At 30.7% G+C, this 24,993-nt stretch overlaps 9 protein-coding genes across 9 annotated transcripts; 5 read left to right on the forward strand and 4 right to left on the reverse strand.

The window, feature by feature from the left end:
* Positions 1–2,712: 2,712 nt before the first annotated feature.
* EIN_429720 (actin, putative) lies at positions 2,713–3,032 on the reverse strand (the record flags this gene model as incomplete). Its single annotated transcript, XM_004261919.1, has 2 exons — positions 2,713–2,944; positions 2,974–3,032. The coding sequence occupies 2 exons, from the start codon at positions 3,030–3,032 to the stop codon at positions 2,713–2,715; spliced, it is 291 nt and encodes a 96-aa protein (XP_004261967.1).
* Positions 3,033–8,641: 5,609 nt separating this feature from the next.
* EIN_429730 (hypothetical protein) lies at positions 8,642–9,721 on the forward strand (the record flags this gene model as incomplete). The annotated part of the gene is made up of 1 exon (XM_004261920.1): positions 8,642–9,721. The coding sequence occupies one exon, from the start codon at positions 8,642–8,644 to the stop codon at positions 9,719–9,721; it is 1,080 nt and encodes a 359-aa protein (XP_004261968.1).
* Positions 9,722–9,818: 97 nt separating this feature from the next.
* EIN_429740 (hypothetical protein) lies at positions 9,819–11,333 on the reverse strand (the record flags this gene model as incomplete). The annotated part of the gene is made up of 3 exons (XM_004261921.1): positions 9,819–11,038; positions 11,081–11,207; positions 11,259–11,333. 3 exons carry the CDS (start codon positions 11,331–11,333, stop codon positions 9,819–9,821), a joined length of 1,422 nt encoding a protein of 473 aa, XP_004261969.1.
* An 807-nt stretch (positions 11,334–12,140) lies between these two features.
* EIN_429750 (hypothetical protein) lies at positions 12,141–16,830 on the reverse strand (the record flags this gene model as incomplete). Its single annotated transcript, XM_004261922.1, has 4 exons — positions 12,141–14,745; positions 14,801–15,435; positions 15,512–15,688; positions 15,763–16,830. 4 exons carry the CDS (start codon positions 16,828–16,830, stop codon positions 12,141–12,143), a joined length of 4,485 nt encoding a protein of 1,494 aa, XP_004261970.1.
* A 1,747-nt stretch (positions 16,831–18,577) lies between these two features.
* On the reverse strand, positions 18,578–19,690 carry EIN_429760 (serine-threonine protein kinase, putative; the record flags this gene model as incomplete). The annotated part of the gene is made up of 1 exon (XM_004261923.1): positions 18,578–19,690. The coding sequence occupies one exon, from the start codon at positions 19,688–19,690 to the stop codon at positions 18,578–18,580; it is 1,113 nt and encodes a 370-aa protein (XP_004261971.1).
* A 565-nt stretch (positions 19,691–20,255) lies between these two features.
* EIN_429770 (hypothetical protein) lies at positions 20,256–20,621 on the forward strand (the record flags this gene model as incomplete). Its single annotated transcript, XM_004261924.1, has 1 exon — positions 20,256–20,621. The coding sequence occupies one exon, from the start codon at positions 20,256–20,258 to the stop codon at positions 20,619–20,621; it is 366 nt and encodes a 121-aa protein (XP_004261972.1).
* A 74-nt stretch (positions 20,622–20,695) lies between these two features.
* Positions 20,696–22,345, forward strand: EIN_429780 (hypothetical protein; the record flags this gene model as incomplete). Its single annotated transcript, XM_004261925.1, has 1 exon — positions 20,696–22,345. The coding sequence occupies one exon, from the start codon at positions 20,696–20,698 to the stop codon at positions 22,343–22,345; it is 1,650 nt and encodes a 549-aa protein (XP_004261973.1).
* A 365-nt stretch (positions 22,346–22,710) lies between these two features.
* On the forward strand, positions 22,711–23,738 carry EIN_429790 (hypothetical protein; the record flags this gene model as incomplete). The annotated part of the gene is made up of 3 exons (XM_004261926.1): positions 22,711–22,790; positions 22,865–23,036; positions 23,214–23,738. The coding sequence occupies 3 exons, from the start codon at positions 22,711–22,713 to the stop codon at positions 23,736–23,738; spliced, it is 777 nt and encodes a 258-aa protein (XP_004261974.1).
* A 220-nt stretch (positions 23,739–23,958) lies between these two features.
* On the forward strand, positions 23,959–24,576 carry EIN_429800 (transmembrane emp24 domain containing protein 10 precursor, putative; the record flags this gene model as incomplete). Its single annotated transcript, XM_004261927.1, has 1 exon — positions 23,959–24,576. One exon carries the CDS (start codon positions 23,959–23,961, stop codon positions 24,574–24,576), a length of 618 nt encoding a protein of 205 aa, XP_004261975.1.
* Between the last annotated feature and the right edge of the window lie 417 nt (positions 24,577–24,993).

The following is a 24,993-nucleotide window of genomic DNA, read 5'->3' on the forward strand; positions in this document are numbered from 1 at the left end:
CTTAATAATGGACGGCTTTAAAGCCTATTATAACAAAAGAGTGCTTGAGTTGTTAAAAATAAATCGAATTGATGTTTTTTTGGTTCCACACTCTTCACATATCTATCAGCCTTGTGACCTCTGTTTATTCTCTTCTTTGAAAGCGCACCATGCCAAAGATGGACTAATAAAAATAGAGTCGGGGTTTCTTGGAACGAGCGAGTCTTCTCTCTTCAAATTTGTTTACCGACTTCGTGAATAAGAGGCTTTTTGCGATGTCTAAAATCGAAAGGCTAATTGTGCATTGTCGACTCCTTCTTCGCAAAGGCGCGTCCAGTATACATAAATAGTTCTTTCAATTAGGAAGGCATTGTGTTAACAAAAAAGGAGCACGAAGAAAGTTCATCTATTCATGGATTCCAATCAGACTCGTTGGTACCGATCGCCAAGTGTGACTTTACATATACAAGAAGATTGAAAAAAGGTAAAAGACATCTTTATTAAAGAATATGCTGAAAAGGTTGGTTGAATTTAAAGAATGTTTTGAAATCAAAAAACCAACAAAAAACCATTGTCCAAAAAATTGAATAATTTACTTGAAGATTTTTTTAGGTTTTAAAATTCAAAATAAAAAATCATCATTCCATTTAAAAAAAATAAAATTTAATTATATTTACTAAAAAATATTATTAAAATCAAATATAGAGCATTTTATTGTTTAAATATTTAAAATGAAAATTTAATTCATATATAGTATGTTTTTAAATTAAATAAATTCAATTATAGTTGAAATAAATACCCTCCGATTACTATTTTGACAATAAAAAACTAAATTAATCAAAAAACAACACTGCTCAACACGACCCAACACGGCTCAATCGAGCCCACTTTACTTTTTTATATTACATCACAACAAACCCATATATTGCTTATAATTTGATTTATTTTTCGTTGTTTTTAATTTTATATTTATTTTCATTATAAACCAAAAATAAAAAAGATATTTTTTATTTTTAGAACACATTTTTTAATTTTGGCATATTTTCATTTTGGTAAAAACTTTTCAAAAATTTATCAATACCCATAGAAATCTTCCAATTTGTTCTGTAACCCCTATGTCGCCGGTGTTGGCTCTGTGGCCTTCCTATAAATATATTATTAACATTAATGATCATGATGTAGATTTATATTATAATAAAATAACCAAGGGAATATTTATCTTAAAACCAACTGGTCTTAGAAGTATAAAACCAACTTATTTTAAAAAAGATAAATCGTGGAAAGCATATCAAATTAAAGTTAAGTGTGAACTTTATGAAGTTAAACCGAAGGTCCACAAAGAAGTTATTCCAAGATCAAAGGCGGTTGAAAAACCAATGAATGAAACTGATAAAGAAGATAACTCTTCAAACAAACCAAAGCGAATCATTAAAACTAAAACAATATCATTCAGTACTAATATATTTGAAAATCCAGATGAACCAGTGAAAACAATGACAGAATGGTTATCAGAAAAATAATTAAGCTTTAGCTCGCAATGAAATTAAGCATTAAATTGTTTTGTAATTTCTTTTAGGATATTATCACTAATCTTATTACTAATTCTATAATGATATAATGGTATCACAAAACTTTTCATTACATTTTCCATTTTATCATATTGTTCTAATAATTCTTTATTTTTGGTTTTCAATTCTACAAGTTCATCATTGATAGATGATAAATCAATATTTTTAGTTTCATTTTCTATTTGTGATAATTTATCACTATATTTACTCATATGTTTGTTAAAACGTTTTTCTCTTATTCTCACTCGCTTTTTAATAATTTCCAAATTGCTTTTATTTTTACAAAATACATATCCTTTAATATAAATGCTAGTGTTTTAATCTTTTGTATCAATATTATTTACATCTGTATGTTTAACAACATATCGATTTATTTCTTTATTACATCTTCTAACATTTTCAGATTCATTCATGTCATATCTTTTAGTTATATTATCCATTTCTTTTATTAATTTATCAGCCTTCGGCACGAGTTTATAGTCAACATCCTTTGACGACTCTGCTTCATCCATCTTATTTTTATTATTAGTATTTGTTGTGATTCTCTAGTCAATTTTTGGCATGAGTTTCTCGTCAGTTTCATAATTACTCATTTTTTCGATTATTACTCATCTGATTGTTATCAATCTTTTTTCTGTGTTAAAATATTTATTCATGTTACTTAATAAGTCCATTATATTGACAGAAAAATACCAAAAATAACATCTTGGGATTTATATGGTCCATTGTGTGGGATAAATATGGGAATAATATGGTATAACGTGTAAATATATGTCAAAACAATATGTTTAAGTATTATACCTCTGAAAAGTCTAAACATATTAACATAATAGTAGGTATTTCATTTATTCTATTCTTAGTAATTTTATAACTATTAGGTGAAAAAATAATTATATCTGTGGTTTTAGCTGTTTGATATATTTGTAATTTTGAATATATTTATTGTGAGATATCTTTAGCTTCTTTAACAATCAAATCTAAAGAAATTATAAGTTAAATTAACATTTCAACAAAGCGAATTCACTCACAACAAAGCTGATTCATTCAAAACAAATAGAATTCACTCACAACAAAAATAATTTTCTCACATCAATTGTAAGATTTTTTATCATTATTTATTTTTTGTAAACTAATTAAACATTTAATTAAATATTATTAAATTGATTTAAGCATATATCATATTGACTATATCTATACGTTTCTCATTCGCAACTTTCTTTTTTTCTTGTCTGTCGTTGATGCCTGAGTACATTGATGTTCCACCAGACAAAACGATGTTTCCGTACAAGTCCTTTCTGATATCGACATTGCATTTTATAATTGAGTTGTAAGTTGTCTCGTGGATACCTGATGCTTCCACACCAATGAATAATGACTGGAAGTTTGCTTTTAAGCATCTGAATCTTTCGTTTACAATGGTGATGACTTCACCATTTGATAAATAATGTGATTTTTTAAGTTTTGATGATGAAGCAGATTTTGCATTTTTTAGTCAAATTAATTGCAAGGCTGCAAAGTTATTTATAGTAATGAGCAACTATTTATTTTTTGAATTTTTATTCCAAAAATAACAAGAAATATGTGTGTTATTTCACACAATTATTTGATGTTGATTTACGATATTTATTGGATATTCAAATGTTTTTTTCGTGATATTAAGATTAAAAACGATAATTTTTGATTATAAATTGGTTTTGCACATTGTTGTTTAAAATAGTGCAACTTGAAACTATAAATCTATTTATAACAAATCTTGAAATATCAACTCAATTATCGTGTTTATTCAAATTTATGTCAAGTATTTTCTTTTTTTATCATAAACTTTTTTGTTTGTAGTAAGTGACGTTGTTTTATGTAAGATTTAATTTGTACTTTTTATTAATTTAAACCATTTTATTGTTTAGCAATCTTCAAATAAAAACGCAAAAATGTTCTTTGCATTTAATTTGTTAAAATAGTATTCATAAATTAAAAATAACTATAATTGTCTTGCATAATAAAACAATTGAACAAAACGGGGTAACCTTACTGTACGTATTTTTTAAATTTGAACAAAAACTTCTATTTAAAAACACAAAACACAATTCGTTACAAAATCAATTGAATAAACAATACATAATTAATTATTTAATATTTTAACTATAATTGTTAATAAAATTATAAGTGACAATTGTTTGCCTATTCTTTATTGATCCATTGTCGTAGAATTACAGATAGTCGTTAATTTGAAATATTCTTTAAAATTATCTATTTTAAAACAAAAATTTTATCATATTTTTGTTATTTGGTGTGTTAGAATAACATTATTTTACCATTATTGTTATTTAAAAAATAATTGATTATAATAATTATTATATTAATATTTTAAACTTTATATTATTAATGGTAAAATAATATTAATAATATAGTTTGTTATCAATTCTAACATCCAAATAATTTCAATTGTTATCTATATAACAACTACATCAATTATATCACATATAATCATTTTATTGATCATTCACTAAACTAGTGTGTTTCTGTTTATATAAATTATATGCATATTTGTTTTGTTTTAAATTTGAACTGTGTATTTCAGTCAAAACGCGCTTTATTACAAACACTATGTATCTTCTATAATGATAATATTATAAAAAGGGGTGATTATACCATTTTTGTTATAATTATACATAAAATACAATATAGTTTTAATTACACAACATTGTTATATAAATATGATCACTTATCACTTCGATGAAAACACGTTGTTGTAAAGATATGATTGTTGATGTGTTATTGTGTCAAAATTATGTCTGTTGATTGTTATTATGATATATATATAGTCAAATTCAAAAAAAGGACTGATAAATGTTCCACTATCAATTAAACATTAAATACCTAAGTTTTAAAATAATCCGATTTTTGGATCAAAAAAAGTTAAGATGAAGATATTTCTTATTTAGTCTTAAATAAAAATTATTTATCAAAGAATATCTTTTTTCGAGCTTATTTAAAATTCGGAAGGTTTTTTGAAGTTAAATAATCCAATTTTCATTTCTTATTTTCAAAAAAATTACATAATTAAAACATACGGTAATATACCAAAAATCAATATAAGTTAACTTCTTTATATTTGAAGTTAAAAATAACATAGTAATTAAAAAGTTAAATTTTAAAAATCAATATTAGAAATAATAATGAAACAGTATTTTTATAATTAAATTGATTTTTAAAATAATTAATGAACAGTGATATGATTTGTGAAAAAAACAACGTCAATTATTTTAGCCAAATTTAATTAATTATTTATTTAGATAACAAAAACAATAAAAAAGTAGTAAAAACAGTAAAGTTTTGTAGGTTTATTACATTCTGTTTATCCCATCATTTATTACTTACATCACAACAATTTGAAAGATCTTGCATTTATTTATCATTCTAACAAATCACATTTTGAAGTTATTTGTAAAATACAATTAATTAATTTATCTTAAAATGGTTTCAAATATAAATATTATTCAAATATGTTTAAAATAATGAAAAAGTGTTAAAATTGTTGTTCATAAAACTTTTATCATGTTGACTTTGACAATGTAAGAAAACGAAGTCAATAAAAACAAAATTATTTAATAAAGATCAAATAATGAAGCATAATCATACGAGAAATATCATGACCACAGAACCAATAAATGTATCCTTTAACGAAACTATACAACCAAGGTTGTCGATTTCCAAATCAATTGAAAAAATGGTGACAGGGTCTGTATGGTTGACCGAATTAAACTTTGTTTTCACCACACAACGTCTTTTTTGTGACACCTTTAAGGAAGTTATAATCAACACTCGGATATAAAACGAAGACAACTTGAAGATATGTATGAAAACAAACTGACGACAAATGAAATATGCTGTGAAGTCTTAGTTGGTACAGGAACTGGAATACGCGTTACTTTTCTATTGCCTCCAGGTTTTTTCATTGAAAATCACAAAAACATGACACCGTAGATTTACAGCAAATGCTGGGGCAAATTGAGAATAAAATAGAACAAATGGAAAGGTCAATAAACAATATTGGATTATTTAAAAATCATATTGTGAGTCCATTCGCATCTATTGAAGAGAATATCAATCAATGTGTCAAATATGGAATTGACACACCGTACAAAAATAGAAAGGAATTTGTTAAATGTGGAATTTCTAGTCCATGAATTGGGAGATTGTATAAAATATTAAAAGGCGAAGTTTCTGAAAAACGGGGAAGACCCAAGACTGACAGTGCAATTGAAGAATATGTCATGCGCAGGACTTGCAATAAAATTCACGAAAGTTGCAAAATGTGTGCTCGTTCTGTACTGAAAACCAAACACGTGTCAGTTTTATCGTCAATGATTCTGAGAATAAGAAAATCTCACAAATATGTATTTTCAAAACCACTATGAATTATTTATTTAACAAAAAGAAATATAATGCAACGTCGTCGATTTGTGTTGTCTCAATTAAAAATAATAAACAATGAAAGAAAACATAACTTGGTGTTAAAAAGAAAAAGAAAAACAAAACTGTTTTTTGGATGAAAGCATTTTTTCTTGGTGCACAGATAAAAATGGTCCAATATGGAGGGAAAGGGGGCGAGTGAACAAAAAATACTTTTCTTTTTCTCCAAAGAAATCTGCAAGTGTGATGGCTTTTGGTATAATTGGTAACAATTATAAAAGTCAATTGGTAAGGTGTCCTCTAAACATGAACTCTTACAATTATCAAAAATGCTCACTGACAACTTCTTAATAGATCAAGTAAAAAAAAGGAGGCAAGAATTATCAATTTGTACAAGACCACGCTCCTTGTCATAATGCCAAATCAACTCGTGAGTTCTTTGAAGAAAACATTTTTTCATATCTTCACGACTGGCCAGGAAGCAGTCCAGATTTAAATCCCATTGAAAATATGTGGGGGTTATGAAGAAACGTATGGTATTAATTCCTTTAATGAAAAAAGAAGACATATTTGATGAAGCACAAAAGGTGTGGAACTCAATACCACTCCATTTTGTTAATAACCTTGTAAATTCTTTTGAATCGCGTTTGTTAAAATGTCAAAAAAATAAATTTTTATCTATACCTATAAAATGATTTTATTTACTTTTATTGTCCTTTAGTTTATGTATATAACAATTTAAAAAAAATTATAGTTTTTTATAAAACAAGTTTCTTAATGTTTTTTTTAAAAATTGAAAATAAGATAAGGAAATCAGACGCTTTTTTATTCCGATTTTTGAATCAGACTATATATATAACAATCATAATTATTAAACTATTATAAATAACATGATACATTGTAAATAAGATATTGATTTATTTTATTATAAATTATAGTTTAAAGTGTTAACATTGGTATATATCATGATGTCTTTACATTTATGTTTTTCTTTTTTTTATTATCTCTATACATTTACAATAAGTTTTTGTTTGTTGCTCAAAAATGCATAATTAGAAAATAAATAAATAGTGGCTGCAAAATAAACATTTATTTACCAAACACAAATCTTTATATTCTAAATAGAATGCATAAAACACGTTTTGCCTTTTGTTTTTGTTTGAAAATGATAAAAAATTCAAATTACAAACAATGAATTCATATCTTGCTTCCTCGACAGTGGCACGACGTGACTTTCAACAAGTGGTCACAAAACCTCGTGGTAATCAAAGTTTATTTAAATGCGACTACTTTTATTGTTAAAGTTGATTTTATACATTTTTCTCAATTTTGCGATTTTTGATACTTTTGAAAATGTATTTTAGATATTGTTTGTTTATTTTATACTTATTTTCTTTAAGATTTATTTTTTCAAAGTCGGAACAAACAAAAGTGTCTTTTCGTCTTATCTTATTTCTTTTACAAAAAATAGTAAAACCCATTTTTTAAATTATTGTATTTTTCAAAGTTTACAAAAAATCTATTTATTTTCCCTTGTTATTGTTTTGATCAATTGCATATTGAAATTTCAAGACACCTCAAAGTCTGTTATTTATTTTTTTTCTTTGTTATTTAATGATGTAATTGATTTTGAATATTCTGGACCAGTATGTTTTATGATGCAATTTGGTCTTTGTTATATTTTATAATTAATTTTATTATCGTAATTGGTTGTGGACATCTCAATAAATTTTTGATCTGACTTTTCCATTGAACTGTGACTTGTTTCTGAAAAGATCAAGCAAAAAAGTGAACCTTTGTTCATCCCAACTTCAACAAAAGGTTCACTTTTTTTTACTATAATTTATAAAAATTATAGTAAAATTATATATATACCATAAAAATATACTAGAGCCGTCTTTCCAGGGTGTCAAGCTTTTTTGAAAAAATTAAAGAAAAAAGGTCATATTTACATTACAATTGACTAAGATTTTTATTTTTTTACAAAATTTGATTTTTCCCGTCCTCGAAGGGTTAATTATTATTAAAAGTATATCATAAAATTAACAAAAAACGATAAGTAATATTAAATTGTTGTTAATAAGAGTTTGATTCATTTCTTTATTATTTTTTTTTAATTTACTAATTTATTGTTGTTATTTTTTTTTAGCAGTTGTTATTATTTTCCCGCTTTTTGTACAAGATTAAACACAAATAATGAATAATGATTAATAGGCCCAAACTTTATCATAAATAAAATTTCTTATTAATAACATTATTTAATTATAATGTTTATTACAATAATTTCTCAACTATTATTTTTAATTGATTTAATTAATTACAAAAATGTAAAGTGTTGTCAATCTGATATGGTCCATTTGTATTTCCATTCATAATGAATGTTTTCTCTAAAATATTTTTAAAAATTCAAAATCTTAAAAATGGTTTTTTTCTGAAACAAAAAAAAAATTATTAATCCAATCAATCCATCATAACTAAAAGTGTTTCAATTTTTGTGAAACGTCTACAAAATACACAAAAAGCAAGACTTTTTTATAATTAATATAAGATCATTAGATCAGATTTCACTCAAACATATCGACTTCCATTATCAATTGTTATTTTATTTTAATTGAAAATGGTCTGGGTATTTTTACACTAATTGTTTTATCTTTAAGAACTTTGAATAAAAACAAATATCTATGGGCAATGAACAAGGAAAACACCATTTTCAAAAAGGTTCTTTACGTGATTTAGTAGGTAAAGAAGACTCTTGTTTGTATACAGATGTATATGGTTCTGCAGAACTCTCTTCTCCTATTACACCAAGAACCCCACGAGTATCTGAAGATCCTGAAGACAAAGAGAAAACCACCAAAACACAAGAACCTCAAATCAAATCGTCGAAGTCACCAAAGCTATTTTTTAATAAAATTACCCCACCAAAAAACACAAAAGCTGATAAAAATGAACGAATCGAAAACAACGTTTTCTTCTCGAAAAAAAGATTTAAGTCGTCGCTCAATTTAAAAGAAAAAAGTGAAGAGCCGAAGCGAATGGCGATAACGCCACGCGTCGAAGATGAGATTCAAAAGTCCCCACGTGTCAAAGTGCATACTTCACAACAAAATGAAAATCGGATGTCACTACAGTCTTCCGATGGAGAGAGTACGTTGTCCAATTTATCAAAACGTATTATCAAGAGAAGGGCAACGCGTGACGTTACTAACCTCTTTGAGCCAAAAGACACTATATCCTATTTTTTATCTCAAAAGAAAAGAGTTGTACAACTCCTCCAAACAAAATTTGGTCTTAACAAATATTCAGTGTTATACGACTCTACGCTCGACGAACTTTCTGCGCGCTCTTTCAACTCGAAAATTTCGTGTCAGCAAAACATTTTCATATTTGCAATAACAAAGGAGAATGCCGTCTTTGGGTGCTTTCAACAGAGTCTAATACCCCCGCCACCCAAGTTCCAGTCACTCCGAACCAAGACAGAGAATTTCTATGTCTTTGGGTTTGCTGATGAATTTTCGGAACCCATCATAAGAAACGATATTAAAGATGAGACTGGGATCGTGTTATATCCAAACAAAGAGAATGGTTTTGTTTTCTCGTGTATTGGTGCGTTTTGGATCATGCAAGACTGGAAATTGTATATACAGCAAAATGTGGGGGGAAGTTTTAATGCAGATCCAACGTGGAAGAATCCATATTTAAGAATCAAAATCCACAAGTTCTTAAATTTGGATTCTTTAGTAGTCCTTGTATGGGAATGATGAACATTGTTTTACTAATTTGACTGTTTGTTGTTTGTTCCAAAACGTAAAAAGTGATACAAAATACTTCGTTATTGACAGACCTAACACTGTAACATCACTTTGGCGGATCTTGGACTTTTTTGAGCTTCTTTTCTATCTCTTTCTTCTTCTTCTTTTGTTCCCGCTCGAGTTTTTCCTTCTTCTTGATCTCCTCCTTCAAAAGTTTTTTCTGTGCTTTGCGCTCGACTTCTTGTGACTTCCGCATTTCGCGCGATGACATCGTTGCGGCTTGTCGCGTCGTCCCGCTCGCCGATTTGATCGACAAAAACGACCGCTCCGATTTCGTCACTTTTTTCGAGTCGGAAAACCGTGGGGAGGTCATCGGTTGTAATTGGTACAATCGCATTTGCAGTGTTTTCGAGTATACTTTCTTCTGTCTCAAAATTTCGTTTGTTTTCTCGTATTCTGCCTTCAATTTAGCAATTTGCCTGTTTTTGGTATTAATTTCATCTAAAGCCGCAGTGAGGTACATATAGTAGTTTCTCGAGAACGCTTCAAACGAGTGCAATACATTCACATAAATATCGAAATCGTTATCTGACGTCGCGCTGAGTGAAAGTGCTTTATCGACTTGTGCTCGAATCTTTGGGTGTAGCATTCTCTTCACTGGTAATATGTTGCACTTGATGAGAGATGCCAGTTCAACAACAGAAATGTTTTTCAAAGGTGTCGCCTCGTCTATTGCAAAACTTGTTCGTTCAAAGAGTGCGTCGATCTGTCCAAACTCATTGAAGTCTTTCACCAGTGCATTTAAGTTGAGAATGTATGGCTCCGTCGAGTGCGTCATCAACTTTTCAAACGTCTCCGCGATGAACAAAATGACATCCAAGTCCTGATCTATGTCTTGGAATGCTCTTCTCAGCATTCTCTTGTTCTTCATAAAGTTAATAATAGTCAATTTGATGATTCTACTAAATATCGAGTTTGTGAAGCCTTTCTCCTTATACTTTTGTTCAGACAAAAGGTCGGAAATGCCTTTCAAAAACATCAAATAGTCTGTTGGTATCAATTTGGTGTTAATTTCAAAGTCTGTTCTGAACATGAATACAATTTTGAGTAACTGCTGAATAGAGACATAATACTCCTCATTCATCTCTTTGGTGAATTCTTCAGTATTACCCTTAAAGAGTTGAATATTGATTGAGTGCAAAAGGTCCTTATTTGATAGAAATGATTTTGTTGTTTCTTTGCAGAAGTCAAAAAAGTTGTCGATAGTGTATTGGTAATTAAAAGCGGAGAAGAATGGGTATGTTTCAGTGATGTCGTTTGGTTTACCTATAAATCAGTGTTATGGCATTTCTTCATTATGAAACAAACCGTTCTGTAAAAATTCCTTTTGAAATGCCCAAATAAATAAGTCCTGGAGGCGATTGTTAGCTCTAAAATAATCCATCACACAAAGTGCGTTTGTTTGGCAAAAAGGGTCCTTAGGGTCGTATATCAACTTGGTGTTATTGACTTGTGCGTCGCAAAAGAAAATCCATTTATAACAAACATTACAACAAATCGACATCAAAAGGTTGGACGACGGATCAAACAAAAGGGAGTCGAGAAGTTCTTTGTCAAGCATTAAGTGACTGTTTTGAGTTGTTTGTTTCAATTTCAATTTTCAAAATCGAAAACACTATTGTTTCGAAAAACAAATATCAAGTTGTCTTTTTGTTTTCTATAACATTTTTCATTTCATTTTTCCATGATTTTAAATACTATTTTAATTTTTATTATTTAACCATTGTTCATATATTTTTTTGTTATATAAAAATTTGTTTTATATTTTTATCTTTTTTGGTTTATTTTTAACAAAATTATAATAAAATTATAGTTTATTTTGTCAAAATATTATATTATAATAAAAAAAGTTAAAAACCCAAATAAAGAAAAACATAAAAACAAACTATTTTATTTATAGAACAAACAAAATCGTTTCTGATTTTTTGTTTGAAATAACAAATGTTAATAATAATAATATTGCATATTAATTTCTGTAGTAAAAAGCTAAAAATAATTAAAAAGTATTATGTTTTGTGTTTTTTGATAAAACATTTTGAAGATTAAAATAGCACTTCAACCATAAGAAAACCAGAATTTTTATTCTTTGTTATTGATAAACATTACAATTTATATTTATCATTTAATTATTAATATTAATATTAATTAATTTACAACATTATATTATATAATTAATCATAAACTATAATATAATATAATATAATATAATATAATATAATATAATATAATATAATATAATATAATATAATATAATAATTATAACATATCAAAAAAATTAAAAAATTAATGGAAAAACGCCGAAACAAGGAATAACTCATTTAATAGTAAGAATACTATAAATAAATTAACTAACAAAAAGAATTATAATTCACAATTTAGTCAAAGTGACGTAGTCCAGTCTATAGAGTAAAGTTTTTTCAATATTTTCAGTCTCTGTAATAACACAAAAGACCCAATTTTCAGGGGAGTCTGAAACTTCAGCTGGTATTACTAATCTTTTGGCACAGCCATCACAATATTCGATTTCAAACGTTGCCAAATGGACGAGTTCTACATGGCGATTACACAGAACTGATACTTCGCTTTGTGTTGCGATAATGACGAAATCGAACATAGCGCAACTCATCACTTTCATATCGACAACACGTTCAACGTCTTTGAATTGGCTTGACAAATATGGATTTCCTGCTTCGTCGAGACACACAATTTTCTCATCACTTGATAATAAATATGTCACATCTTTTCCAGCAGTCAAATGTAAAATAGTCTCATCGACTGTCACATCAAGTTGGATGTTCCCATTTTTCCACTTCAAAATTCTATTCCGACAAATCTTACTTTGAAGGAGTACAACACTGTTTTCTACACACAATACATATTCTCCTTTGATGGTCTCTATTAGACTCCCCTCCGTTGTCACAAACTTGATCTCATCTTTTGTCACAATCACTATGATATACCCACACACGCATACCCGTAGGACATACCCACTCTTTATCACAATATCACGAATGGTCACATTCTTCAACCCTATTTTGCCCATCACAATGCCTTCTTTCGTCGGTGCACAGACGTCTTGCACACACCCGTGGAACACTTCTCCCAATACAAACCCCTTCTTGACGTGTTTCAACAACACGGCTTGAATACTGTTTTCTGTAATGACGCAGAAGTTGTTGTTATTCATCTCGATTTTCAAAAATCGGTACTTGTCCTTTTGAAACTCCAATTTGTCGCAATAGAGTGGCTCTTTCGTCACTTTGAAATCGCACCGGAAGATGTTCACAAGCTTATCAAAATTGTATGTGTAGTTTCTTTCCTTCTCTTTTCTGTAATTTAGAAACGTCGCAGATATCCACTTATGCAACGTCTTTGATATTTTAGGCGACTCCAAAAGCACCTGCATATTCTGCAAGCACTGTCGTGGCGTCTTTGCAAAATTTTCCGGAAATTTCGAGTTCTTCAGGCTGTTGAGATCACAGAACCATCCCTGTGGAAAGTTTCCCAAGACGTTTTCAATTGATTTCACTTTCATGTTTTCTTTCCGTGAGTTAAAAGTGTCAAATATAATCACAGGAAAGAGTTTGGAGGAGAAGTAGATGTCCTCCAGACTTCCACTAAAATCCGAACAGATTTTTGGGAAGATCTGTTGCTTCTCCATTTCATTAATAAATTGCAGATATTTGAAATTGGTCATATCGCCGTCTTGCCACAAGATTGATTGTTGTTGCCGAGGGGATGGGGTGTTTCTAGTCTTTGGAGACGAGCTTGAATTTGAACGAGAGATGAGGTTAATTGCTTTAAAGAGTGAACTCATCGAACGCGTCTTTTGTTTCGTCCGTGTTTTTGGGAGCTCGAGTAAAACCACCTCATCAAAGTAACTCAACTCGATCTTCTTCAGTTCCTCTTGATGCTTCTTTAAGTGGTCTTCCACTTCTCTTTCTAACACATTTTTGAATGTGAAGTCGTCAAATATACGCTTTAGGTTTTCATAGAAGCACTTATTAGCACATCGAATAGATGGTATTGGTTTAAGAAGGTCTTCTTCTATTAACACAAGAGAATTTGGAAGAATTTTAAAGAGACTTTGGACCTCATGGAGATACCACACAAAAAAGGAGAGTGACACATTCTGTGGTATCAATGGTATTATGAAATTAAGAAACGAACAAATTGGTTTGAATTGGTCGACATTAAATGTCCCCGACATGATAAGAACTTTGATATGAAGAATAAAGAGTCGAACAAATAAGATGTAAATATCCTTATATCCTTCTTTGTTAAAATAATCGACCCATTCATCACTTAGCCAATGAAGTGATAAGAACGTGACATATGCATCAACCAACTCGTACTCGTCCAACAAACTTTTTGTCATTGGATCAATCCCATATCCTGTGTTGAGACACACAACAGAAAGTATAACACCAACTTCAATGTGACACTCTCCCTCGCATATATATAATGAAATGAGTGAAAGAAGAAATTTGAGAAATTGTTTATTGTCGGGGAGTAACAGCCGAACAATATCAATGACAGTTTTAATGTGCGTTTTCGTCACTTTCATCGCATTGTAAAAGATTTTCATCACTGCCGGCATCTCACTATCATCTATAAACTCAACAACTATTTTACCTAATGAATCCGCCCACGTGGAGACACTTGAAACAATTTGATATATATTATGAGTCCCTCTACATGACCCGATGTCTTTCATAATATTCGTGATGATCTCTTTCTCTTGTGTAGTAAATGGTGGGTGGAGTGTTTCAAGGTAATACGGCAACACACTGCAATGTTCTCCTGAATTTACAGCTCGTTGAAAATCAACATCTTGAAGTGTCGGATTTTCTTCGTCAATGTGAGGTTTCATAAAGTACGACAAATACAGACAAGTGGTGTACATCCCATACGAGCAGACTGATGTTTCGTATTTCCCTTTCCCTCCTATTTCAGACCAAATCTGCAAACATCTATTCGATTATTTACGTCCATTCCAATTAAATATGCAAATAATAAACAACAAACAGGCGAGCCACTAATTCATTTTGTGATTTGATTTTACAATGAATTTGTTCAATATATGGAAGTAGTTTTATTTGGTACATCGTCAAGTTTTTATTTAAGAAGTAAGTGATGATGTAAAACACTATCCAATTGTCCGAATTTAATAGATTGAGGCATTCATCAAATAACAGTTCTTCATTATCTAATATACTCATCATATACTGACACATCCAAACCTTTGTTTTAATCTCCATATCACCACTTAACAATTTTAATATCTCTTGACACGTGACTTCTTTGAATATTTCAAACTTGCGCTCTTGTGGTAAAATCCCGTTGATTTCTTTGATAAAAACGGTTTGTTGCAACGCACTCAATTTGTATGGAAGACTAAAAAGCCTCATAAAAGTCATTTTAAGAAACATTTTATTCAGCGCCATATTCATTATCCCACACGCCAATTTAATGTGTTCCACTATGATCTCATCACTCTTGTTCAGTATCACCAACTCAAGTTGATCAAACATAAAAGTGATGATATGTCTCTCAACACAACACTCCAAAACACTTCTCTCAGATACCATCACACCAAACAACAGTTTAATAACACTTTGAATATTTTCTTTTGGTATTTGTGTGATAATCCTCACCAGATCCTTATTGTTAAACTCATTGCTTTATTTATTTCTTCTTTTATTCAAAATGTGCTTTTTTATTCAAAAAAGAACAAACCAAAATATTATTTTCATCTCCAAAAATGTCAGTCAACTTCCTTTGTAAAAACTCGACAATTGGATGGACAAAATAAGTCGTTTTAACATCATACAACAGAACTCCTTCATATGGAGCCATATTCTCACATGTTCCAAATGTTCTCACAAAAGGTTCTTCATTCGAACTCTGCTCTTTCTACTCGATAAGTTCTTTTTCTCTTTAATACATGTATAAAGAATATATTAATAATAAAAAAGTATTAAACAAACCACAACTCCAATATTCAAAATGAGTTTCCCTCGTTGCACCTCTTGTTGTGGGACTTTCCAATCGTCGAAGTCGTACCACTTTCTCTCTGCTATCTCTTTGATGTCACTGCAGTCCGAGTACATTTTAATACCACTGATTTTGCCTATAAATAACGACCCAACACTATTTTTTTTGCCCCCAATATGAAACACGACATTTTGATTGAATTGGAAATGGTCTAAGACATCAAAGACCTTTTGCGTGTCATTGATTTGAATGACAAAATGTTTTTCAGAGCAAAAGATGACGACCGAATTCCATACGCCTATTTTTATCTCGACATCAGTGTCGTATTCTTTTGTGAAGGACATGCCCGTCGAGTAACACTTTTGAGACGGAGACGAAACGGTTTTGTTCTCATTCGTGACTTTCTTCCGTATCGTTTCTCTCTTGATGACAAGATGTTTGGTACTCCCATCGATCATACACGTGATTTTGATTGTTGTTGCATCGAACATGAATACATAAGGGGTCGCATTTGTGTCGATGTGATCGATTTGGAACTGTGAAGAAAGAGCAAACGACGTGACTGGAAATGACTTCAGTTGAGTGATAAATGAGAGTGTAGTGTTTAGCCCGTTGAATAAGTACCACCCTTTAATTGATTGGTTCAACCCACTTTCGATGAGGTACCCCGTCAAGTACGAAGTTTGCATCGGGTTGAGTGTTTTATAATACGAAATGATTTTCTGGAAGTTGGTCTGTGTCAAGTTGAATGGCGCTATTTTCATTGCGGACCGAATTAGCACTTTGGACACGTCATCATTTTGTTCCTTTTCTATAAGTTCTAAAAGAGCGGAAAATAATTGTGGTTCCAATGCCTTATAATTCACAGGGATCTCTATTAGTTTTTCAAAGAGCTCAAAAATCTCTTTGGTTGGATAGAGACGTAACACGTCGTAAAAATTGCTTTTTAATTCATAGTAATACGTTTTGCTGTCGACGGGTAAACTGTTCTGAACGCCACAAAGTAGATTGTATTGGTCTACTGACCCAGAGCACGGCGTAATTGCTGTGCTTGAAAGCATCAATTTTTTTCATTTTTTAGTTGGAAGTTTTCTTTTCATATTTTCAGACGAACGTTTTGATTATTTTGAAAAGTATTGATGGACTGTTGAAGAAGATGGAGAGAAAATCTTTATGCATTTTTTTCAATGAAATAACGGGTTTGTTTTTTCCATTTCGAAAATGTTGTTTTATTTCCTTTTTTGCTTCGCTCTTCTTCATCAAACTAAAAAACTTGTTTGTATGAAATAAGTTACTATTATTTACTATGTTTAATAATGATTTTTTATCATAAAACAATAATTTGAAAAACTCGATATCTAAAATTAGGTATTCAATTAAATGTTATAAATAACATTTATTACAACTTTAATTGAAACGAAAAAACAAACAAGTTTTTTTTATTAGTTCTTATTAATATATTAATTAATTAAAATACTAATTCAAAACAAATTTTGAATTAAAAAACATGCAATTTAAAAATATTCGTTAATTAAATGTAGACAATTATTATAATTACTTATTATTATTAATTATAATAAATTTAAATAATTAGTACTTTATTACAATTTACAACAAATCGTAAATTATGATCTTTTAAAGAGAAAGGACGGACATGGGGACCAAGGACGGGAATATAGGCCGAAGGACGTCCTCCCGTTATAAAGGACGTCCTCCCTGTGTATATGGTGTTTTTTCTATTATTTTCGCGTCCGCGGCATTTTTAAAACTATATAATGAGTTATAATATTACTATAAATTTACTATTATAAAATATAATTATTTCCAAAAATAAATTTAATCAAAGACAAATTTTAAACAACAAGTAATTTCGTTATAAATTAATGGTTTTTATAAAAAAAGCAAATTTAATTAGTTTTTCAAAACTTAATGGTAAAATGAAAAAAAAATGATAAATTTTTATAAACCAATAATATATAACAAAATTACTTGTTAAATAGTTTTTGTCTTTGAATTAATTTATTTTTGGAAATAATTATATTTTTTGATTGTATATTTATAATAAAAATATACTTCGTTATATAGTTTCGATAATGAATAAAAAATGCCGCGGACACGAAAATAATAGAAAAGACACCATATACACAGGGAGGACGTCCTTTATAGCGGGAGGACGTCCTTAAACCACAAAGGACGTCCTTCGGCCTATATTCCCGTCCTTCGTCCCCGTGTCCATCCTTTCTCTTAAAAATATTTCATTTGAAATAAAAAAATATAATTATAATCAACACAATAATTTATAGAAAAATTTTACTATAAAAAATCATAAATATATTAAAACAGAAAAAATCATAAAGTAACCAATGAAAGCCCTAGTACTATTGTAAATATTCAAAAACTAATATATAGTAAAAAAACTAGAACTAGTAATAAAAGCACAACTTTGAAAACCACATTCTTTCACACCATCTGGATGGTCGTCCGTATAAAAAATGGTCTTTGGACCAAATTCCCTGACATCTCGGAGATATTCGATGTGATCACGCCGTGTGTCCAGGACACACCACACGTCATTCAAACAACACTTCTTCAAGGCGGTGGCAACGATGCCATTCTTGACATAGACAACAACGTCGACTTTTGTTTTAAGCAGCCAGAGATTGAGATGGACTTCTCCTGACTACTAATTGAGTGTATGTTTGCACTGGCTTTTCAGAACCCATAGAAATAGTATTTTACTATAAAATTTAGCATTTGTTTTATATTAGCAACATAAAATACGGCAACTATTTGTTAGAGTCTTATGCCTCAAACCAATTCCTCATTCAACAAAGAAATAACACTGGAGTTGGTATCTTTGAAAAATGGGTCCAACTCATTCATATCACTATCAACTGCTTGCAATGATAACATCAGTTGTTCCATATCCCATCTTTCATCATGAGTCTTCCAACAGTTTCTCAGAATGATTTTAAGGTCCTCTCGAAGGTTCTCACGAACACGTGGGAACTGCGCGTTTTTGATCATTTCATAAATCTCGAACTTGTTCATATTACCGTACGGCTTCTCTTTGTTCACAACTTCATTCAAAACTACACCAAAACTATACACATCACTCCTCTCGTCTAAGTCCTGACCAAATATTTGTTCGGGAGATAAGTAACAGTCGTCGCCCTCTTCCCGGACATACCCATTGTTTAACGCACACCCACGAGAGATGTCAAAGGCCTTTGGACTGACGTTTCCAAAAAAGTGTGGCTCGTTGTGTTGAGTAAAGTCATATAACTTTTGTGCACATAACGCGACTGTTTGGATGATCTCTTTGTCCGTCCCGGAAATGGCAGTAAGAGGAATCTCTTCAACGACATTTCTTTTTGAGGAAGAAAGCGGAAGACAGTAATTTCGACTGTGGTGAATGGAAGTCCCACTTTTGACTGTTTCAATGAGTAAACCAGGGGTCTGCTCAAGTGTTTTGATTGTCACATCGGTCTTCTCGTTGGGGACAAGAGCGAACGAATTTGGTTCGATGGACCCCGAGGGCAAAATTGTCACCACCACTTCTTGTTGTGACATTGAAGTGTTTGTTAGAGTGACTTTCATTTGGTCATCGAAGTATTCTGGGAGTGTCACTTCTAAAGGGAAAATCGTTGGGATGTTTGGGGAAGGTCTTAAAAAGTAGTCGAAGAGTAAAAAGAGTGTAATGAACACAGTAATACTCACTGCTACAATATCTACAATTCGAATAACTTTTAAAGGGATAGTAAGTTCTTTAGGCGTTTGATAACACTTTCCTTCAAATAGAATATAATCTTTAGGACATGTAGTTAAAGTTGAATTCGTTTGATTTGTTGAGTTGGTCGTGTTTGTTGGTTGTGAAATAATTGAGACAATGAAGAGTGATAAGATAAGGACCTTGGTCATATTAAACAGTTCGTCTTAAAAATGTGTTTTTTTATCAAGCTATTTTATTAATTTTAATTTATTAATTGTACTTTGACGTATTGAATAAAACTTATCTATTAATAATTGTATACCTTTTTTTAAATAATAAAACAAACTATAATTATTATTTTTCTTTTCATTGGTTAAAATTTATTTAATATTTTTTTCTTTTTATTTGTAACAAAAAAGATACAAATAAATTATAACACACAAAAAGCTATTAACAAATACAATTTCATTGGGGGAGAAAAAAGAATTGGTTAGTTAATATTTTTGTTATTCAAAATTTGATATACCATATGATATAGTATTATTTACTATTTCAATAGTACACCTGTAGTGCTATTAATGTGAATGAAAAATACAATCATTATTTGAGTAAGAGGCAAAATTGTATTATAACATACCAATGGACTATAATAAAAAGGTATTTCAAGTCATTATAACAACTTATTGCCACCATTGACACAATATTGCCTTTTTTATAGAAAAGAAAAATATCATTTGATAGAAAAAGAAGCAAAACAACTTGCAAAACATTCACATGACTTACACACAAGTTCCTGTCCAAATGCAGACGTACGCACAACCAGTCCAAGTTGTATATCAGCAACCACAGATGTACACCCTCCAACAACAACAAATGGAAGTCCCACAGCAACAACAAGCCTTCAAACAAAACACATCATACTTTGGAACTGCACTCTTGTATTTTATTGGATACATCTTCCCACTCATTTGGATGGTCCAACTCTTTTACATCTTCTCAAAAGACGAGAACACCAAGTTGTGGGGGTACAGAGCACTCTCTGCGTTGTTGTTGTATCTTGTTATCTCATTCATGACGTGTTACATAGTGTTCCAGCTGGATGTCGAGTACTGTTACACATACCTCTATAGCCGAAATTAATCACTTCTTCGTGTATTTTTGTTTTATATAACAAACTAAAAACAAAGCAATCAATACCAAAGAACTTGCAAATCATGTCTTCATTCAAACTCGAGACGGTCTTCCTCATGAACGTTGTTCTCTATCTCCCCCTTTCAGACGTGAAGACTTTTTACACTGTCTCACACTCTACACAACAAAGTTGTCTCAGAATGAAGACAAACCCATGGGGTTATAGCGACGATATACATCCAACTGCTTCACTTGAAACAATTCACACGTTTCTCCCAAACATCGAGACCCTCACAATCCCTCACAAAGTCGTTGGTGTTGTGTTTCAGCAATTTCGTCACGCGAAACAAGTCTCTTACATCGACAATTTCACAGAAAAAGAAACTACAAAACAATACAGACACATCGAAGCACTCAAAGCAAAGAACAAATTTACAACAACACTTGCAGAGACAACAATATACATCGGCCCTGCAAACATCATTCCAACTGACACTTCGAGAGTCTCGAAAATAGTTTGTTTGCAGGATTTCTTCTTCTTCACAAAGAAGATCGAGTGGTCTGCATTTCCCGTTCTCAAAACAATTGTCATCTTTTTGGTCTTCACAAACGAAACACTCAAAGCCGATTTGATGCAAATTAAAGAGCAGTGTATCCCAGACTCTATCAACGTCGTTTTCAAAACCACTTTCGCGTTTAAGCAACTTTTAACTTCAACAATTAAAAACATCTTCAACACTTTTTTGGATGGGGGAATTCCTGTGATATTCAATGAAGATGAAAATCACACCACATTTGTATATTCACAACAGTTCAACACAAACTTCGCCAAACTCGAGAACTCGAAAAAGCAACTTGAGTATCAACGGTTGTACCTCCCAACGAAACTTAATATCAGCAACAATGGAGACTACAACATTTTCAATTACCTCAAAAAGGTGAAGATTTACAATGCGAGTGTTGTGCTTCCACCATCTATCGAAGAGATACATATCATGAAGAAAACTGTTCTTATTGAGAACATCGAGTGTCTCAGCAACTTAAAGACGATTTGTAAGTGCGACGATTATAATGTGCCGACACGTCTCGTCGACAAAATTGTATTTGACACTGTCACATTCAACGATTACTACCCTTTCATCTATGTCATGTTTCTTTGTTACATTCTTCTTAAGCTTATGGTGATGCTATTTGTATCACATTTTGACATCTCCACGGCAATCTTGTCGGTCAAAATTGAATCGATGTTGTTCATGGACGCGTTACTTCTCTTTGTGTGTGGCGTCACCTTATTTGACAATCGGAACATACTCGTCTTTGTGTCCGTCTCAATTGTTACGATCTTTTGTTTGGTATTTACTTACTGCGGCTTTTATGTGACTAACACTCTGACAACAACAATTTACGTGAGCTCTCAGTGCATCCTTTCTCTGTTTTGTGCAAGTCTAACGGGAAACTTCAACTCGGGGGCTTACAAATTCTCGGAAAAGCTGTACCACTACACACACTTTAAAGTCCTCCACTTCATCTTCTCACGCTTTGAAGGTAAAAACGGTGAGAAAATGTGTAGACAAGTTAAAATACCTTTCATGTACTTTGTCATTGCTTTGTCGTTGTTTAGCATCTCTTGTATGGCACATACAACGTGGTACTTTATTATTCTCTTAATGTGTGGCGTTGTGTTTATACTCGTCTACACATATTTCTTGCTCTTTGGAGATTCACAGCTTTGAAATTTTTGTGATGTGATTAAATTGAAAAACTCGAAGACAAAGGTACAAATTAGTGGTAGTGTTTATACTAATTTTTGTCATTGAATTATTATTATTATTAATGTTATTAGTATTCTAATAAATATGGTATTTTGTTTGTCGCACTTTTTGATGAATTATAGTATAAATTATAGTTAAATATAATATAATCATTATGTGATATTATAGTAAACTATAATTGATAAATTAATACAATCGGGTTTAACCCAGAAATACATCAATACAAAAATTACAAAAAAAACAAAAATGAAATCAAAACAAAAACCGAGAAAAACTCTGTGTTTTGAACCAAAAACAAAGAAAGAAGAAGAACTGAAAAATCAAAGATGATTGCGGTATTCTTTACCCTTTGTCTAGTCCACGCTCTATACCCAAAGGAAGGCCCTGTGTTCGGGTATTCAAATGAGTTTGTTTTTATATCAATTTGTGTGACTTTTTCATCGCGGACCGATAAAACCGAATCATAAAACTAACCAAAAGCGTCACTTTTGAAATTAAGGTCAACGAGACGTGCTCTTTCGATGAATTCTACAAAGCATTCCAAAGCTCTGTAGCTAGCGAAGTCCAACAAGTCGTCTATTTTGTTGATTACAACATCAACACTGATGATTTTGAAAAGTTCACCACCTATGATGGGTACTCAGTCCTTAGAGTTTGTTTTCCGTTGTCAACATGTCCAATTTTCTTTCTACATATGTTTCGTCATTCCACCCCAACAATCTTATTTTTTGAGAAACTATCAAAAATTAATTATCAAACCACTCATTTATAATGTAATTATGCAAATATAATTAATTTTACCATAATATGGTAAATCACTCACTCAAAGAGCGGAATAAAACAAGCGAAGAGCTCGTTCGAAGGTGAGAGGACCAACGTGACGTTCGAACAGGTTATCGAAAAAATTGATGAAACTATCAACAACAAGGTGTTTGAAAACCGCACAGTGTATCTTTTCAGTGACGCCGCAACACTCACAGACAACATCTTACTCCCATTCTCTTATAAGACCAACGTCAAGTACGTCAACCAAGACTTTTACAACATCACAGGGAAGGCTTTGATCATTTTCGCCTTCAGAAATGTTGCGTCGTTCGAGAGGTTACAAGAAAACAATGAAATCATGAGATCATTTTTTGCTAAAAACGAGAACACCACGCAGGCTGTGTTTTATAGCACTTTGAGACTTGTGGAGAAGAATACTATTAACGAGGCGACATGGTATAACATGGCGTCTACTGCTTTTATTTTCACTATACTCATATGGCTCATCTTGATGTGGTTCTTGCTCTACTTTATGCTTAGAGTACAGAGCATTGGTCCGGCTGTTCTTGGTAAGCCAAAAACAGACTAATTTGACTTTTAAAGATTAAATTCTATTGCATTTAATTTAATAATTCTTTGATTATTATATATTTTATTATATATTTTATTATATATTTGGTTAAAATATCTTTTTAAGTGAATAAAATTATAAAAGAACCATAAAAACAATGAAATAGAAAAAATATCCGACCAAAAGAACTGTGAAATTCTTCAAAATGAAAAGAGGAAACTGAAAATTAATAAAAGTGATGTTATTTATTGTTGGGCTGGCTCTTTTATTGTGTGCGAAAGCGTTTCAAATGGAAATCCCAGTGAATGGGTTCAGGTGTGTCACTGAAGAAGTGTTTGAAGGCCAAGTAGTGCATGGTATATATGGTCTTGCTCCTGGTGCACAGTTGAACGGACGTCAACTTGAGTTTAAAGTATTTGATGATGAAGGAGAGGAGTTGTTAGTGTCAGAAATTAAAGAGGGAGAAACCAAAAACAAATATGCGTTGACACCGGACAACGACGGCGATTTAGATTTTTGTTTTGTAGATACCACTGCTATGGGCTCTAAAGTTCCTTTAATGGTGACTTTAGACATCACCGTGGGGTTTAATGATAAACAACAAACACCACTCGCTGGAAAGGACAAAATCTCTCATACAGAAGAGATGGTCGACGACGCACACAAATCTGCGTATTACATCATCGAGTATTTACAAGAGTGCCAAAAAATAGAATACCACAGAAGAGATATTAATGAGGCTACAAACTCAAGAACAATGTGGTTCTCAATTTTGACAATGATTATCGTCGTTTTACTTACATTGTTCCAAGTAAATTCCCTCAAAAACTTCTTCTTGAGAAGAAAACTCATTTAATCTTTTAGTCGTAGTTTACTCTCTTTAAAAAAACATTTTGAATAACATTTTGTAAGTGTTGTAATATCTAATTATAATGATTATTTTATTAATAATGTATTAGATTTAATTAGTTATGTAAATATTAATAATTTTACATACAAGTATATAAATTGTTATATATATAATATAATTATAGTATAGTTTATTTTAATAAATAAATACTTTATAACAAAACATATTTATAAAAAAGATTTAGTTTGAAAAACATGTGTAAAACAATTTAATTAATAAAATAGTTATTCTATAAAAAAATAATGGTTCTAAAATCATTATTATGTGTGTGTTTTTGGTATTCACAAACTGTTTCAAAAACATGTTTTGTGTTGATTTTTCCCGTTATTTAATGCGAAAAAAGTGTTATTAAACCCAAATTTA

Source organism: Entamoeba invadens (genome assembly GCF_000330505.1).
Source record: "Entamoeba invadens IP1 unplaced genomic scaffold scaff_1105074726713, whole genome shotgun sequence".
NCBI lineage: Eukaryota > Evosea > Mastigamoebida > Endamoebidae > Entamoeba > Entamoeba invadens.